Genomic DNA, 18,208 nt, shown 5'->3' with positions numbered 1-18,208 from the left:
TAGTTTGCACGTTTATATTATACTTTTCATTTATATTAGCTATTAAAAACAAGCAAATTACAAAGCAAACAAAAATAAATATAAAATGAATTTTAAAAATTGCCGCCGGGACAGCTATCTCACGTCGTCCGAGCTCATCTCAGCTTTGTTCATAACCACGGCCTCAAGATCACTAATGGCGATGTGCATTGGAATAAAAAATACGACTATTCATCTGGCAACGCTGTAAGATGTTTATTTGTTGTTTATTTACATTTTAACTTTTTCGTAAAAGTAATAAAAGTATACAGAAACAGAGAAACTTTCGAAGCTCTTATATTTTTTTTATTATCTTTTGAGTTTGAGGGACTTTTGAGTTGATTAGTGGAAGCAGAAGTAGTAAAAGTTCGAAGACAAGGCAGAAGGCAGCCCTTGGGTCTGGACAGAGAGGTGAATTCCCAACTGTTGTCCTTCTTTAAATAATCATGGAAGTCTCTGACAATCACTTTGGGGCTGCAAAACTCTGATCCCGGAAACAACCATTTGATAAGTTTAGGGAAAAGTCCCTAAAAGTTGTAAGAATGACCAAGTCAGAAGCCAAAATGCAGAGTTCCTTTCTAACAGTTCGAATGCTACAACTTGTGTGTTTCGTTCTGTTTTCCCTGGTGTCAGTGTTGATTAGTTACTTCTTCAACTATACTCAGCCAAATCCATACATTGACGAGCAGTTTCATATCCCACAGGCTGCCAAATTCTGTAAAGGAAATTTCTTTGAGGTAGGTACTGTATGCTTGAGAGTTGCAGGAAAACATCACCTACTTATCTTATATTATAAAATCAAGATCCATTCACTCATTCACAATTCACATTTCATATTCACACACTGATTGCTCAATCTCAAGAACCACAACACCTAGAAAGCTGAAATTTGGTAGGAATATTCCTTTTATGGTCTAGGTGTGCAATAAGAAAGGATTTTTCAAAAATCTAAACCGAAAACATCACCTACTTATCTTATATTATAAAATCAAGATCCATTCACTCATTCACAATTCACATTTCATATTCACACACTGATTGCTCTTTCTCCTGAACCACAACACCTAGAAAGCTGAAATTTGGTAGGAATTTTCCTTTTATGGTCTAGGTGTGCAATAAGAAAGGATTTTTCGAAAATCTAAACCAATCCTGAGATATGATCAATTTTTGATTGCTAAAATCTCCACCATAAGAAATACTCAGAGTGTAGAGACTGCAGGAGAGAAATGTTCCGCTCTCAACCAACATTTTGAGTTTTATTTATGTTTTTAGTTTGGTAACTATGCAGCTAATAGGGAGCATGCAGCGCGACCCTATTTTTTTTTTTTATTTTCTACAAGTTTGGCCATGCCTCGGGATGAACTAGTGGGATTCCAGAGTGAAGTGACAGAATTCAGCTAGTTTGATATTATGAGTGAAGAATACCCTCTAGTTAGTAGTTCACCTAAGATTTCACTCACTACTTCAACTGCCCACAATAGGACAAAAAAAAAAACTAATCACCGATTGCTAAAATCTCCACCATAAGAAATACTCAGAGTGTAGAGACTGCAGGAGAGAAATGTTCCGCTCTCAACCAACATTTTGAGTTTCATTTATGTTTTTAGTCTGGTAACTATGCAGCTAATAGGGAGCGCGCAGCGCGACCCTATTTTTTTATTTTCTACAAGTTCGGCCATGCCTTTTCTACAAGTTTGGCCATGCCTCGGGATGAACTAGTGGGATTCCAGAGCAAAGTGACAGAATTCAGCTAGTTTGATATTATGAGTGAAGAATACCCTCTAGTTAGTAGTTCACCTAAGATTTCACTCACTACTTTAACTGCCCACAATAGGACAAAAAAAAACTAATCACTAAACATGTGTAGAACATTTTCCCAAATTCTTTAAAATTGGACAAAATATGTGATAATGTGCATTAAACAAACATACTGACAAAAAGAAAAATTGTTGAGTTAAGTTTAAAACTAATTTTGTTTGTTTACAATGATTTTGATTAATTGTTCACCAAGTGTAATAATTTCCACATTTTCCCAAATTCTTTAAAATTGGACAAAATATGTGATAATGTGCATTAAACAAACATACTGACAAAAAGAAAAATTGTTGAGTTGAGTTTAAAACTCATTTTGTTTGTTTACAATGGTTTTGATTAATTGTTCACCAAGTGTAATAATTTCCTTTTTTTTTACTTTCAGTGGGACCATAAGATCACAACTCTGCCAGGACTGTACTTATTCTCCATTGGAATATTCAAACCCATTGGTCTCCTACTCAAATATGACATATGCACTGTCAACATTCTCCGCTCAACCAATTTGATCTGTGCTATTTTCAATTTTTATCTCATTTACGAAATTTTGAAAGTGAAAAATATTTCCAAAGATGTGAGTATTATGGATCTGTCTTATAATCTCCATTAGTACTTGAGTAGTAATTCCAAAGACATTATATTTTACTTAGATGTTAATTTTTATTTTTTGTTTGAATTTAGTAGTTTCATTATCAGTTTGGATTTATTGTTTATTTTATTTGTTTCAGGGCATTGATCAGATGAGCTTATTCAAAATTCTATTGTCAGCTCTGAACATAAGCACTTTTCCAGTGCTCTATTTCTTCTCTTTTTTGTACTACACAGATGCTCTCTCAACTTCCATGGTTCTTTTAATGTATGCTCTGAATTTACAATCCAAGTATCAACTGTCAGCTGCAATGGGTAAGATTTGTGATTGATTGCAAAACGGTTTCTGTTTTTAAATAGATGGGCATTAAATAATTGAAATAATAATAATGAAAAAAAAAAATAATAAAGTCACCATGTCAAGTGTAATGAAAACAAGCAGAATATTTTGGTATATTCTAGAAGCATTGCTTCTGATTGTCAAAATCACAATCTTGAGATTTTGAAACTTATTACAACTTCTATTAATTTTCAACTTTTTCCTTACAGGTTTCTTTGCAGTAATGGTGAGACAGACCAATATCATCTGGGTGTTCTATATTGCCACTGAAATAGTTCTATCTGACTTGGAAGTGTTCTTTGAAAAGATGTCAAAGAAAAATGCATTCAGTAAAGGATCATACTTGAAAGTAAGAGTTACTTTGCTATTCTTATTGGATGATATACAGGAGGAGGCACAGTATTTAACTTCTTTTCCTAGTTTGAGATCATAGGTGATATTAGAGATCAGGACACTTTCTGATCTCATTGTATCTGTAATGCTTTGTAATCCTTTGATAATTCCATGTAGCATTCTAACAAAATATTCCTCTTGTTTCATTTCAGGTCAGCCAAGCAATGATCAAGCAGTTAATCAGCAGAGGGACCCACAAGAAAGTGATTGGTTTTGCTATGGTTATGTTTCTATTTGTTCTGTTCATTATGCTCAACCAAGGCATTGTAGTGGGAGATAGGAGCTCTCACAAACCTGTGGTTCATGTTCCTCAGATGTTCTACTTTGCCACGTTTTGTTTATTTTTCTCTCTACCGTACGCACTGAGAAGTTTAGAAAGTTTCTCCAAACTCTTGTTTTCCATAGATCGTTCATTCATTCTGTTGCTATGGGCTGTTGCATTCTACTACATAATCCAGCACAACACATTAGTACACCCTTTCACTTTAGCTGACAACAGACATTACACATTTTACATTTGGAAACGTCTCTACGAAAACATTCCATATTTCCGATATCTCATGATTCCCGTCTATGTGTTTTCCTTCTATCATCTCATGAGGAATTGCACTTTCAAATATTTTTTCCTGTTCACTACTTGTGTGTTCTTGAATCTCGTCCCCCAATTGCTTTTAGAGTTGAGATACTTCATCATGCCTTTTATTTTGTATCGTTTACATTTCAATATCAATAGTCTGAAATGGTGGGAGTTGGCTCTGGAGTTTTCATTTAATTCTCTCATCAACATCGTCACAATTTACATATTCTTTACAAAGAAGTTTTACTGGGAAGACAGTGCTGATATTCAAAGAATCATGTGGTAGATGTTTCTTGTTTGCTCATTCACACGAATTTTAGTTCGGTGCTACACATGCCAATTTTAATAGGGAAAACCATGAAATACCTACATTTCAATTTTAAGTCAAATAGTTAAGCATCCTGAAGTTTTAACGGATTTACTGGGAAGACAGTTTTTTTTTCTATTTTTTTTTTTTTTTTTTTTTTTAAAAAAAACTTAGTAATAAGTACGTGGCACCGATGTAAATGTTAGATATGCGATATTGCAACTTGGATCTCAATAATTAGATTATAATTCATGTAAGTTGTATTATAGGTAATTAATAAATTTTTGTTAACTTTCTTTCCTCAGACCAATTGATTTCTTTTTATCTTTTTGGCTCATTTATTTTTCAGCAATCAAGATGTTGATCACTGGTTTTATTTTTACGAGTCTGGATGTGACATTTAAAAAGGTTAGCAAACACACAACTTACTCCCAAATCAGTACCAATCAGGTTCCTTACCAAGTGAACAGTCGCTTATGTAGGAAGACCTTTCTATTGCTGATTGTTTTTTTTTTTTTTTTTTTTGTCACTTGTAACTTGTCTAGTCCATTCTGTTGTTTATGAATGAGGTGTATTTTCTTTTGTTTCTGTCTGTAGTTTTGACTTTTAACTTATTTTAATCCCGACCATTATTATTTCAAATGACAAGTATTTGATGTGAACTTGCATTCATATCAAAGTGAAAACTTGATTTTTTTTTTTTTTTTTTTTTTGTCACTTGTAACTTGTCTAGTCCATTCTGTTGTTTATGAATGAGTGTATTTTCTTTTGTTTCTGTCTGTAGTGTTGACTTTTAACTTATTTTAATCCCGACCATTATTATTTCAAATGACAAGTATTTGATGTGAACTTGGATTCATATCAACATTGACACTGTTCTTTCAACATTTAGAGAAACAGTGACCTTTGTTCAAATGATGCTGCGTTTATTCTTTCGCGGCTCTTGGACAATCATATTTTATATTCGAAGTAAAGTGGACAATTTTATTTTTCTTCTTAACAACTGATCACGAAATTTGCAACACTGATATGAGGATAAATTCAAATGCTAAGTCCGACTGTAACTCTCTTTTTTACACCGTCAAAATTTTCGTTTTTCGCGCTAAGTCCCGGTTTATTTTTTGGAAATTTCAAGAACCAAAGACAGGTAGATAACTTAGGTGTAATGACCTCAAAGGTTTCTTTTTTGTCCTCACGATTTCAAGTTTGTTCCTGTTTGTTTTTTTTTTTTTTTTTTTTTTTTTTTTTTTTTTTTTTTTTACTTAGTAATAAGTACGTGGCACCGATGTAAATGTTAGATATATGCGATATTGCAACTTGGATCTCAATAATTTGATTATAATTAATGTAAGTTGTATTATAGGTAATTAATAAATTTTTGTTAACTTTATTTCCTCAGACCAATTGATTTCTTTTTATCTTTTTGGCTCATTTATTTTTCAGCAATCAAGATGTTGATCACTGGTTATATTTTTACGAGTCTGGATGTGACATTTAAAAAGGTTAGAAAACACACAACTTACTCCCAAATCAGTACCAATCAGGTTCCTTACCAAGTGAACAGTCGCTTATGTAGGAAGAATACGATCGAAATAGAAACTTAGTGTAAATTAAACATTTAGAAACAAACTGATTTTGTATCAATAATTTACAAAAATAACATTCATGCGAAAATCGATCTGAAAATGCAAATTTATTCATTTTTGAAATTCTATATTATTTAGCTTAATTTTAAAGCAGAAATAATTCTGTAAAATTGCTTGGTGTAAATGTAAACTTAACATTCTGTTCACAAGTGGCTGAAGACCTTTGTTAAACTATTGCTGATGTGGATTGAACCGTATGGTCTGGAACTTCAGATAAACCTATTGTACCGATAAACACGTTACCCAGACCTACATAAATGTCTAAATCTGGAATCAAGAGAGAAAATAAAATAATCAATTTATTTTACACTGTCCAACTTTATTCTTATAATTAAATAACTTAAAACACTTAATAGAAGTCTAGTTTCGTGTACATCAAAAGCGGTTCAACCCCTTTAAATAGAGGTTTTGCTGGACATACAAAATAACCTGACATACAAAAATACCTAATGTTCGAAGACATGTTGAATGCTGATGCCAGTCGAAACTAGAATTGTATGATACAAACTAAAAAAATAAATAGATAATTAGGTACATTAATAAAATGGAAAACTAAATAAAAAAATAACGAAATCAACATGAAGACCATCAACACAGTAGGAAGAAATATAAACTGAGCAAGAATAATACACGCGAAATGATTCTGAAAAAGATCACCCCTTTGAGGTAGACAGGAGTATTTGAACTTCCTTAGTCCTGAGATTAAGAGTAGAGGTATTAGTGATTTTTTTTCTCCGACCAAGACGTGACAAAAAGTAGGACAATGAATTTGTATCAGCTTCATTTCCGCGATACCATTTCAGGATTAAGCCAATTTTTAGTTAGATTCAAAAGGCTGAGTGAACTCCCTTTGAGGTAGCAACACGGTATATTGCCTGACAGTCACCTATCATTACACAGTGGCCATGATCTAAGTGGTTGGTTATAAAATTTAACTAGGTGTTAAAATCGTATTTAGTTTTAAAATTTACACTAAATTGCAGCTCTAACAGGGGGATTTCTAGGTACAGTTCCGTTCAAACTCGTATCGTTGTGCTATATAATTGACTGATTCATATAATCGACTGGTTTCATGCACAGAAACCAAATCCCTTGGACAAGAAATTGTAATTGTATAGATTAGCAGAAGATAGATTATTCTATATATGAAATTGGTTGAGTACTCAAACAAAACTAAACCTAGAAATCAAAAATTAAAGGCCACAACTACAAAAGGGCGGGGCATAGAGGTGATGATTTTCAAAACAACGACCTTTCTAATACTATTTATATCGTAACTCATGTATTGCACGTTCTAGATCACTATGCATGTAGATCAAATGAGAAACCCATATGATCTTTTACACCCACAAATGTTCAGTATGATTTCCTTCCTTCCAGTTTCGAAAATGAACATTGAGCACCTTTCCACACATAATGCATACCGAACATTAGTGGGACAGATAAAATTAGTACCTAATTAGAAAATAATCTGAGTGAAAAATATCTCATTCTTTGGAGACTAGATTTCAATAGAGCAAATAAATTAATACTGAACGAGTTATATTTTATTTACATAAATATTTCTTGCCACATGAAAACTGGTAGAAAGTTGGATTCCACTCCTTTTATCAGAAAATTTATTTACGTTTTCAAATAATGTATGGATTGAAAAGAAAGGGTTAACTTAAGGGATTTATTTTAATAGGAAACAATAAGAATATTTTGAACAATAGTACTACTGGTAACCATAAGAAAATCTCATACGAAACACGCAAACAATAGTCTCTGGTATGTTTAACTTATCACTCGTTCATTTACTTCCCTATTCTCTTCTAATACCCACTTCATCCCTATTCATTTTACTATTTTCATAAAGTTATCTAGGGTAAACACTATGGATGAAAAAAGCAAGGAATTTTCCTATAATTTCGAAACGATTGTTATACAAATGTCGAATTAAAATCAGAAGGATTTTATAGTTCCATTGGTTGAATTACTTCCTGCATTAGACTTCTGTAAATAGAAATCAAAATAAAAGTAGATTTTTAAAAAACATAAAATCTCGTAGGATAAGATTGACAATGTCGTGTCAATATTACCTAATGAAGTCACGAGTCATGTACTACTCTCGTATAAATCAATAACTTAAAACAGTCAGGAAGATGATCAAAATATTTAACACTTCAATTGCTTAAACGAAACTAGATTGTAAACAATTCTCGAGTAGGTAGGTACTTATTAGATATTAAACGTTCATTTGCTGATGACTTCAAAAGTATTGCAGACGCATTGAATGGAAAATGAAATAAAACAAAAGTAAAACTAAACATCAAATATTTAAAATCAAAGTAGGAACTATACACATCGAAATAGGGCTACCAATGCAATACTAAACAATTTTGCGTTTCATCCGAAATTCATAAATTAGTAGGTATTCATGAATTTTTGGAATTTTAAATTCGCAGAAAACTCGTTTCATAATAATACCTGCCTCTGAGGAATTCTGGAGTTCATTTTCCATTTATTTTTCATCAATCAAATTTTTCGGGTCAGTACAACAGTTCCAGGTACCCGTTTGAGTTCCGCGAAAATTTTGCGTTCGCTCCAAGGATCAAACCCGGGACCTTGGGCATGACAAACAAGTGCTTCACTAGACTAACCCTTTTTCGGGTCAGTACAACAGTTCCAGGTACCCGTTTGAGTTCCGCGAAAATTTTGCGTTCGCTCCAAGGATCAAACCCGGGACCTTGTGCATGACAAACAAGTGCTTCACTAGACTAACCTTGCTTTTACCAACTCGTAACTGGGTGAGCTTTAACTCAATAAAACTCTACCTAAGCTCTCCATTTGGAAGTTTTGACAACACACATAAGGTTCAAAGAAAAGTCGGTAATAAGATTATAACGGAGTCTAGTAACGGCAATACATCTTGTTTATAAATCAATACACCTCACCTAGTTTCAGGGTATAAACGCCACCTATTACATGCTCACAGCACCTAGAAGACAGTCATGTTAAGCAACAGGGAGGAATACTGGGTGACCCTAGACCCTTTGATCTGCCAAGTTGACTCCAACTTCTTTTCTTCTGGAGGCAGCAGAGCCTCGAAAATAAAGATATATACCTAAATCATAAGAACGTCAGTTGAAGTATGCCGCCTGTTGTTGAGGCTTTGGAGATAAATATCTACTGTTACTATCAGGATCCATGGAGAAGGAATCATATTCTAGGAAACCCTGAGGAGGCGTCTCATCCTTGACACTGGCACTTGGGAAGCAGCATTCATTATTTTGAGCATTAGGTTCTTCTTTCATAGAGGAAGGTGGGTATTCAGTCTTGGGACTTGTGCTTGGTTCCTCCGTGAAGGTATTGCTTTCATACAGGGGTGTATTCTCCTTCACGTCGGAGTGAGATAGATGATCTGTAGAGTGACTCCGGGAATCTCCAGGAGATATCGTATCACTCCTGTTGTAACTTACAGGACATGATACTGGCGAGGATACAAAACTGTTACACCGCATCTGATTCCCCACCATGTTGTAGATAGAGGGCAGACTTGAGATTTCTGAACTATTTGATTTCTCTGGTTTTATATCGAGATCAGAATTGTTGAAGCCAACAGGTGCATTATTTTCTCCTTTGATTTTCTTAGGACGCCCTCTTTTCTTCTTTGATGGATCATCATCAAATAACGTTGGTAGTTTCTCCTTGGGTTCTCTCTTCACTTCTTCTCCATCTAGTAATTTGTTTTTCTTCGGCCTTCCTCTTTTCTTTTTCAAGGATGGTTCCTCGTCATCTTCTTTCTTCAGAATGAGTGACAAATCGCCATCCAAATCATCCCTGCTGTCTTCCTTGTAATTCTTCAGTTTGCTATTACAGAACACGATGTCACTTTCGTCTATCTCAGGGAGGAGGCCATTCAAATAATCTCGGAACTTCTTGAGGGCTGAATAGAATGGAACTTTGTCACTAGCTCGTGGTAGTTGTGCACACCGAGCACTGGACGAAGGCATTACCCACATGTACTGAAACACAACACAAATCATTCAACATTAGAACAGAGTCAGTCTGACTATTTCGACGTCCTCTCAAGTTGCTCCAACAGTTAACGAGCTGGTTGAAACCCCTTTCGTACGTTTTAGCGTAGGAAAAAACATACAAACAGAATTGATTAGCTTTGTCCGAGTAAATAGGATACGATAGATAAAAAATGAACTCACTGTGTTTGTCCCATCCACCAAACCTGGTTGCCTTCCAAAGTTGAAATCTTTCTTGCCAGAGAAAACTTCATAGATTAATTTACCATTGAAGACGGCTATTTTTGGTTTGAATTTTTGCAGTTTTTCCAGCAATATTTGACTTCCTGAAACAGCCAAGAAAGAGGTAATGTACAGTAGAACATCGATTATATCAACTAATTGGGACCGAGGGTAGTTTATATTATCGAGGTTCTGTATAAAAGTTGATATAATCGAAATTCCGTATAAAATAATGAAAATAGGGCCAAATTTAGTGGTACAAAAGAACAAAATAGGGAAGAAATACCCTTTTATTTTTAAATTAAATAAAACAAACTGAGAAAAAAACAAAAAACACATCTTCGATATTGTTTTCTTCGTCATTAGTCTCATTATTTGAACACTTTCGATGATCTGTTCCTCTGATAAAGTCGGCTTTCCTTGAAATATAGGGGAAACCCCGATTTTTGGAGTTGATTTAATAGAGAGTTGATATAATCGAGGTTCTACAGAGAGAGAAGGAAATATGTTTTGTACTTATAAAAAGTCCAGACTTTAGTCGACAGTTCCAAAGTCTGTGCAACTTGTTAGCAAAACCCCTATTTAATACAGAAAGCGTCTTGAACTCAACACCATAGATAGCTAACAGTAGAACCTGCGATAGTCGATGATAAGATAATTAAAGCTCAAGTTACGTCTTATTGTTAGAAATGACGTGAATAGGGTTACACAGTACACACGCCTAAGTCCTATTTTTATCCGTACAAAACTAGAAAACTAATCTTGAACAATAAAATCATAATTAAGTATTAGCTTCAATGAATTATTTGAATGGCCAACATTCGATAGGTAAGCTATAAAGTACTACTTGAAATGAACTATGGACTTAATATTTGCACACACTTTGTTTCTCTAAAGATGCAACTCGAATTTACAATGCCCGAAACATTCATGATTATTATCACTCCCTATTTGTTCTGCCATTATCAGAAAACAAGGTACCTACCAGCTCTAAGTCCTTTCTAATAAGACCTCTCCACAATGATTTCTACTTTTACTTCCTGATAAAGCCCTTTGCTTACGAAACTCTTATACCATTTACGCATTTCTAACTAGTGCATACTATTTTCGATAAGCTGCCTTCGATCTCGAATTTACAATGCCCGAAACATTCATGATTATTATCACTCCCTATTTGTTCTGCCATTATCAGAAAACAAGGTACCTACCAGCTCCAAGTCCTTTCTAATAAGACCTCTCCACAATGATTTCTACTTTTACTTCCTGATAAAGCCCTTTGCTTGCGAAACTCTTATACCATTTACGCATTTCTAACTGGTGCATACTATTTTCGATAAGCTGCCTTCGATGTTGATACCCAGTTCAATCCAGAATTGAAGCCAACTCTAAAAGTACTAATAAAAATATCTCACACTATATTGTTGAACAAATACCAAAAGTGAATTTCAAAAACTCGACAAAATTCACTTCTCCCGCTGATTTGTTCAAAATTTATGTATGTCCGTGATGCCTTCGATCTCGAAGCATCTCTCATCTCAAGTTAATGGACTTAAACACTCTTCCTAGCATTAGTTTTTCAAGTAAATACGTATTTTCTCGTCTTGAGAGCAAACTCACAGAGTTAATCCCTCCTAACTACATTGCAAGTCAAATACTAGAGCTGGATTCAAAGCTGGCGGCATTCATGTAGAACAAAGAATATTCGAATTTAAACCAGGATCCTCGGTATGCAAGTCAAGTCTGGTGACCACTGGACAACACAGTTCATCCCAATTCAAATCCATCCTATGAGTACGCCGAATTTTTTCCTAATTCTCCCTTTTTTTTGAGCACAGTCTTTAATATTTAAAGTCGAAATCCTAAAATCGATAGAGTGTGGGTACGTAGGGGTTAATAATGAGGCGGTCACCCATCCTCCCTACCTCCACTCTACGTTGCTTCTCTCCCTCTTTCATTCCCCCTCCATTCTCTCCTCCCCCTTTCATTCTCTCTACTCAATCCCTCTCCCCACCTCCTCTCCCTCATTGCCTCTCCTCTCTCCCCCCTACAGTCATCAATTGACACGGGCATAGCACTGCTCTGTTCCTGCTTGAAAGCAGCAGCCTTTTACTTCCTAGCATTAGTTTTTCAAGTAAATACGTATTTTCTCGTCTTGAGAGCAAACTCACAGAGTTAATCCCTCCTAACTACATTGCAAATAAAATACTAGAGCTGGATTTAAAGCTGGCGGCATTCATGTAGAACAAAGAATATTTGAATTCAAACCAGGATCCTCGGTACTGAAGTTAAGTCTGGTCACCACTGGACAACACAGTTCATCTCAATTCAAATCCATCCTATGAGTACGCCGAATTTTTTCCTAATTCTCCCTTTTTTTGAGCACAGTCTTTAATATTTAAAGTCAAAATCCTAAAATCGATAGAGTGTGGGTACGTAGGGGTTAATAATGAGGCGGTCACCCATCCTCCCTACCTCCACTCTACGTTGCTTCTCTCCCTCTTTCATTCCCCCTCCATTCTCTCCTCCCCCTTTCATTCTCTCTACTCAATCCCTCTCCCCACCTCCTCTCCCTCATTGCCTCTCCTCTCTCCCCCCTACAGTCATCAATTGACACGGGCATAGCACTGCTCTGTTCCTGCTTGAAAGCAGCAGCCTTTTAAAGGATCCAAATACATAGCATAGCTTCTCCCTTTCCCCTTCTGCATCCTTCATTTCCTCCCCCCTCTTTTTTTCCTCTGACTCCTTTTTTCTCTCTCTCACATTTTTTCTCTAACCCCTACTTTGAAAAATCTTTTTTTATAGTTTAACTTAAAAAGTTGTTTCCAACAGCCTTTTAAAGGATCCAAATACATAGCATAGCTTCTCCCTTTCCCCTTCTGCATCCTTCATTTCCTCCCCCCTCTTTTTTTCCTCTCACTCCTTTTTTCTCTCTCTCTCTCACACATTTTTTCTCTAACCCCTACTTTGAAAAATCTTTTTTTATAGTTTAACTTAAAAAGTTGTTTCCATGATGGAAAGCACGATATTTTCGAGGGCTGTTTCTTGCCAGGGAAAATGTAAGTCACGAGCCCAGTGGAATTTTATTCTACCTAGCTGCGAATACGGAAATTCTTCATCTTTGGTTGTTCATGGATTTCATTGATCAAAATGATGACACTGTATTTATGACCTCAAAATAATATGATTTATAAGGTCTTGCAATGAAACAAAACTTGACAACATTTCATATGAAGTAAACTTGAACTGAAGAAAAAATACAGCGAAAAGGTTACTTTATTTTAAGTTGAAATATAGACCAATCTCATCTTCATATAGACACAAGGGATTCATAAATTATCAAAGACCGTTACAAAGTGGACTTGTACCGAGAAAGAGTATCCAAATTTTTACACAATTTTAGCCTATAGTATAGACTCCTCTATGGAGAGGCTCAGATTGGCTGATGGTCAGAATGAATACTAAGTAATAAAAAAACGGACTGTCCCTGACTTACATAATTCGGCTATGGATATTCACAAGTTTTTTCTACAGTTAATATCAAGTAATACCTCAACTTCTGTCAGAGAAAATTTTGACAGCCAAACGGTAGACCCCAGAAATGTGAAATGCATAGGTATTTAAGTACAGTAAATTTCACAGGATCACAGGCAATGTTATAGGTCTGTGGGCACACAGGTTAAGCTGAATCGAGTAGGGCTAACAGAAATGACTTGGGGCGCAACAGCTATGGATATTCACAAGTTTTTTCTACAGTTAATATCAAGTAATACCTCAACTTCTGTCAGAGAAAATTTTGACAGCCAAACGGTAGGTCCCAGAAATTTGGAATGTATAGGTAGGTATTTAAGTACAGTAAATTTAACATACAATGTTATAAGTAGGTCTGTGAGCACACAGGTTAAGCTGCGTCGAGTAGGGCGAACAGAAATGACTTGGGGCGCAACGTATAGCTACTTGTACCAGATTTCAAGTCGAGAGAGCATTAAATATTTCCTCATCAAGCGTGCATACCACCCTTGTTGTTTTTATTGCTAATAACAAGGCGTTATGCCCTCAGGATATGCATAGAAGCTGAGACCAAGTCCTACCTAGCTAGGTAGATAGGTATACTAAAAAAACCATCACAAACTAGACACCTATAGCCTATAGTTTTAGACCTCTCTCGAGAGAGAGATTGGTCTTGTTGTTTTTATTGCTAATAACAAGGCGTTATGCCCTCAGGATATGCATAGAAGCTGAGACCAAGTCCTACCTAGCTAGGTAGATACCTAGGTATACTAAAAAAACCATCACAAACTAGACACCTATAGCCTATAGTTTTAGACCTCTCTCGAGAGAGAGATTGGGGTTGAGCTAGGATTATGAAATGGCTCTATTGCGATTCTTTCTCATTTCTAATCAATCTTTCTACTTTGATCACCCTCGTTTATAACTTGCATCAGCAACTCAATTTTACTCACGAAGCTGAGTGTTCTGAGAAACATAAAAAGAGTGATTGGATCTCAGTTAAGGTTCAAACTGTTTTAATCAAAGAGTTTTCTCAACAAATGAGGGCACCCCACAGGGCAGCAAAAAAGAGATTGAGAGGGTTAACATTTAGCATTGAGCAAGAGAAAAAAATAAAATCCCAGATAGTTTTGACCTTAATATAATTTGCCTGGGCTGCCTACGCACGTCAAAAATCATAAAACTGAAAGCCCATTGGGGGGCAAAAATCCCTCCCAAGTTTCAAATATCCGAGTTTGCAGTAGTTTTTCTTTTTGCAGTGGTCAGGACTGTGTGAGATTTTTATCTACATGGAAGTACGGTCAAAGGAATTTTATTCTCATTTTTATTTGTTGATAATTTGACAAGAATGGTAGGAAATTAAGGCTAGATAAGGGACTTTCATTCAAACATTATAGCACCTAAGTTTATTTCTTAAGCTTTAACCCGAAATAAAACAGCTTTATTACCCTGCAAAACTTATACGCGCATGCGCAACCCGGGGTTAAAATTTGCGTTGGCGGTAAGTTGGGCCAAATAAAATGAGAGAATCATGTGCAACACCTTGAGCACATGTGTCTTTGTCCTAATATATAAAGTGATAAAAATACATACATCACATGCAGTTTATATAAAAAATGTCAGAGTTCAGGATGGTAGGTAAGTAGGAACTATTTGCCACCACGGTAGCAGAGGAACCTCCAGTTTAGTTGGAGTTACCTCTGCAATCTCTGTTCGAGTTCATGGTGTTGTAAAAAGGTGTGCAAAAATGGGTTTTTAAGCCGGCACAGGGCCGTCCCGCGCCGCACGTGGGCTTGTATGCGGGCCGCCCGGTTAGATTCGCAGGGCGGCGTGAGAAGCTTGATTGCCTGGGTAGAGAGGGAAAGTTATTATGATGAGTTTTCCTTAAAAATTGTGCATTAAAGGGTTAATTGAATGTTAGTTCTAGCCAGCCTTGTAAGCACTTGGTCGCGATTCCTGCCCGGGGCGCACTCTACCCTAACCAGATTAGGTTTGTTATTTCAATTGGCAGTTCGTTCCAGCGTTAGGCCGCGGGTTCGATTATCGTCCGGGGCGGATTTTTTCCTGATGGGATAATGTTCGTTCTCGGAACGGCTGGATTTCTCCTATCCTGTCTTCCTTCTCTCTTCGATTTCGATACGATACCTACCTACCTAAGACCTTAGCAGTTACAGTTCTCTCTATCAAACCTCTTGAAAAAAAAACTCGGATTAAACTCAATCCTGAGACAATCCATGGTGATATAACTCGGCCTTTGGCGAGAACGACATTATTTATTAAGATGTTAAAGCGCCTCATGGAAAAAAAACTCGACCTTCTTCGCTATCTTACCTCCGAAGCATCATCCGCGGCCTTATGCAAATTATTGAGCGCGATGTGGGCCGCAGCCCGGTTAGAATACAGACAGGCCAAGTTAGGACACAACTGGAGATTTGAATTTTTGCAGTTTTTCCAGCAATATTTGACTTCCTGAAACAGCCAAGAAAGAGGTAATGTACAGTAGAACATCGATTATATCACACAAACAATGGATCTGATTTATCGAGTGTTGATTGATTTCAGCACTCGACCAACTCGTTATAAGGCCCTCTAAATTCACTTCAACTTGCAAGACTGTGGTCCATTCTACATGTTGTTTTGTAAATATGCACGCTAAAAGCGGGGTTTACCAAATCAGAATTGAGATCAATCTAGGATTGAGCTATAGGTAGGTACTTATTAGATATTAAACGTTCATTTGCTGATGACTTCAAAAGTATTGCAGACGCATTGAATGGAAAATGAAATAAAACGAAAGTAAAACTAAACATCAAATATTTAAAATCAAAGTAGGAACTATACACATCGAAATAAAAAAAATTACGTATTTCTCGTATTTTATGGCAATGCACAGATAAATATTCATAAATCCATCAAAAATTGTGCTAAATAATAAATTTTAAAAATCTATAATTATTTATTATTTTAAAAAACCTGTAAATTAAAATATACTGTCATAAATCTAACTTACCTAGTTTATACATTGGAAATGTATGATAAATTTACTATTTATGTACTTTATATTATCATACAAAATTACGTCATTGTAGTTCCATGTAATACACAAAAAGGAAGATGGGAAAGGAAAACTTGGAATTCATGTAATGATTATTAACAATACATAATATCAAAACGGAAAACTTCGCAATTTTAATCCAACTTCATAGTACACATGGGATCTGTACCAGGTATTCACCTCTGGAATCATTCAGGTAGTAACCCATAAGAGCTTTTGAATTCTGAACTTGGAATTCATGTAATGATTATTAACAATACATAATATCAAAACGGAAAACTTCGCAATTTTAATCCAACTTCATAGTACACATGGGAGCTGTACCAGGTATTCACCTCTGGAATCATTCAGGTAGTAACCCAGAAGAGCTTTTGAATTCTGAATGAGTTTTCCCTGAGCTATAAATTCAGAATTTAATATTTGGACCTCTCCAAATGCGGTTTAATGGTTAATGCAGAATCCAAACTAAATTCAACACGACAGAGTCAGCTTTCTGATATTCATTAAGGATGTAACAGTAATTCTATAAGCTGCGCTTAATTTTGCACAATCCACATATCAGTTGCCTTATGTCAAGGTTAAATTTCAAAACTAACAAAGGACAAATTACGAAAGGAAGAAAATTAAATTAAAGCGATATCAATAAATCTATAAAATCAAAATTACAATCATTAAAAGAGTAAAATAGCACAAAACAAAGTTGTTAAGTTAAAACATTTACCAAAGTAAACCACTCAATAGCGATCTACTTAGTAAAATTACCCTGTTATTGTACCATAGTGTACATGTTGTAAGAATCAATCATTGTATTAAACGGTAGTGTAATAAAATTATATGAGTAATAAATTGGGTACGAAACATAGAAATTCAAAACGTAATAAATTAAAGCTTGAACTAAAACAATAAGCTAAGTACCTAGTAAAGTAGTAACTAATAGGTATTGCAACATCGCGTTCCTGCAAACTAAATGAAAAGGGATAAAGGACCATGGGAAGGGACAGAGAGAGAAGGAAATATGTTTTGTACTTATAAAAAGTCCAGACTTTAGTCGACAGTTCCAAAGTCTGTGCAACTTGTTAGCAAAACGCCTATGTAATACAGAAAGCGTCTTGAACTCAACATCATAGATAGCTAACAGTAGAACCTACCGTCTTATGTGTAAGTTGTTGATGATAAGATAATTAAAGCTCAAGTTACGTCTTATTGTTAGAAATGACGTGAACACGCTTAAGTCCTATTTTTATCCGTACAAAACTAGAAAACTAATCTTGAACAATAGAATCATAATTAAGTATTAGCTTCAAGTAGGTAGGTAAGCTATTTGTTGGGCTGACTAAAATAATAAAATTTTCAACGGTAAAAATATAAAAGAAATCAACAAAAAAGTAGGTAGATGAAAACACAAAATTATAAGTAACAACAGTAACAATAAGGAGAGTGTAACTTAACAAAGACTAGATTATTATGTAAGGTAAGAAAAAGGACCTTAACAACTTAATTGAGTATAAAATTATTACAACGATTGACCCTTCATTAAAAGAATGACACCCTACTCGGAAAATAACTAAAGCTTAGGTGATTTTAACCAAGTTTTATCTTGAGAGTTAAATTCGGAAAACAGTTATTAGAGAAGAGAAGTTTAAGAAAATCTGAAGATATAATATAGCAAACAAAAATCTTGGTCAATCAATTTCATAATGGGAAATGATTTTCAAAGTTTATGA

The 18,208-nt window shown here is 35.2% G+C and overlaps 2 protein-coding genes across 2 annotated transcripts; one reads left to right on the top strand and one right to left on the bottom strand.

Moving 5' to 3' along the window:
* Positions 1–303: 303 nt before the first annotated feature.
* LOC103507241 (putative Dol-P-Glc:Glc(2)Man(9)GlcNAc(2)-PP-Dol alpha-1,2-glucosyltransferase) lies at positions 304–4,083 on the top strand. Its single transcript, XM_008471694.3, has 5 exons — positions 304–755; positions 2,216–2,404; positions 2,559–2,733; positions 2,968–3,107; positions 3,304–4,083. Exons 1-5 carry the CDS (start codon positions 561–563, stop codon positions 4,012–4,014), a joined length of 1,410 nt encoding a protein of 469 aa, XP_008469916.1. The 5' UTR covers positions 304–560; the 3' UTR covers positions 4,015–4,083.
* Positions 4,084–8,803: 4,720 nt separating this feature from the next.
* LOC103507245 lies at positions 8,804–10,185 on the bottom strand. The gene is made up of 2 exons (XM_026822159.1): positions 9,884–10,185; positions 8,804–9,688 (listed from the first exon to the last, which is right to left on the bottom strand). The coding sequence occupies exon 2, from the start codon at positions 9,683–9,685 to the stop codon at positions 8,804–8,806; it is 882 nt and encodes a 293-aa protein (XP_026677960.1). The 5' UTR covers positions 9,686–9,688; positions 9,884–10,185.
* Positions 10,186–18,208: the final 8,023 nt, after the last annotated feature.

The sequence above is a fragment of the Diaphorina citri genome, unplaced genomic scaffold (genome assembly GCF_000475195.1).
Source record: "Diaphorina citri unplaced genomic scaffold, Diaci psyllid genome assembly version 1.1 scaffold300, whole genome shotgun sequence".
Lineage (NCBI taxonomy): Eukaryota > Metazoa > Arthropoda > Insecta > Hemiptera > Psyllidae > Diaphorina > Diaphorina citri.
Note: the sequence above shows the minus strand (reverse complement) of the source record. Positions and strands in the feature narration are given on the sequence as shown.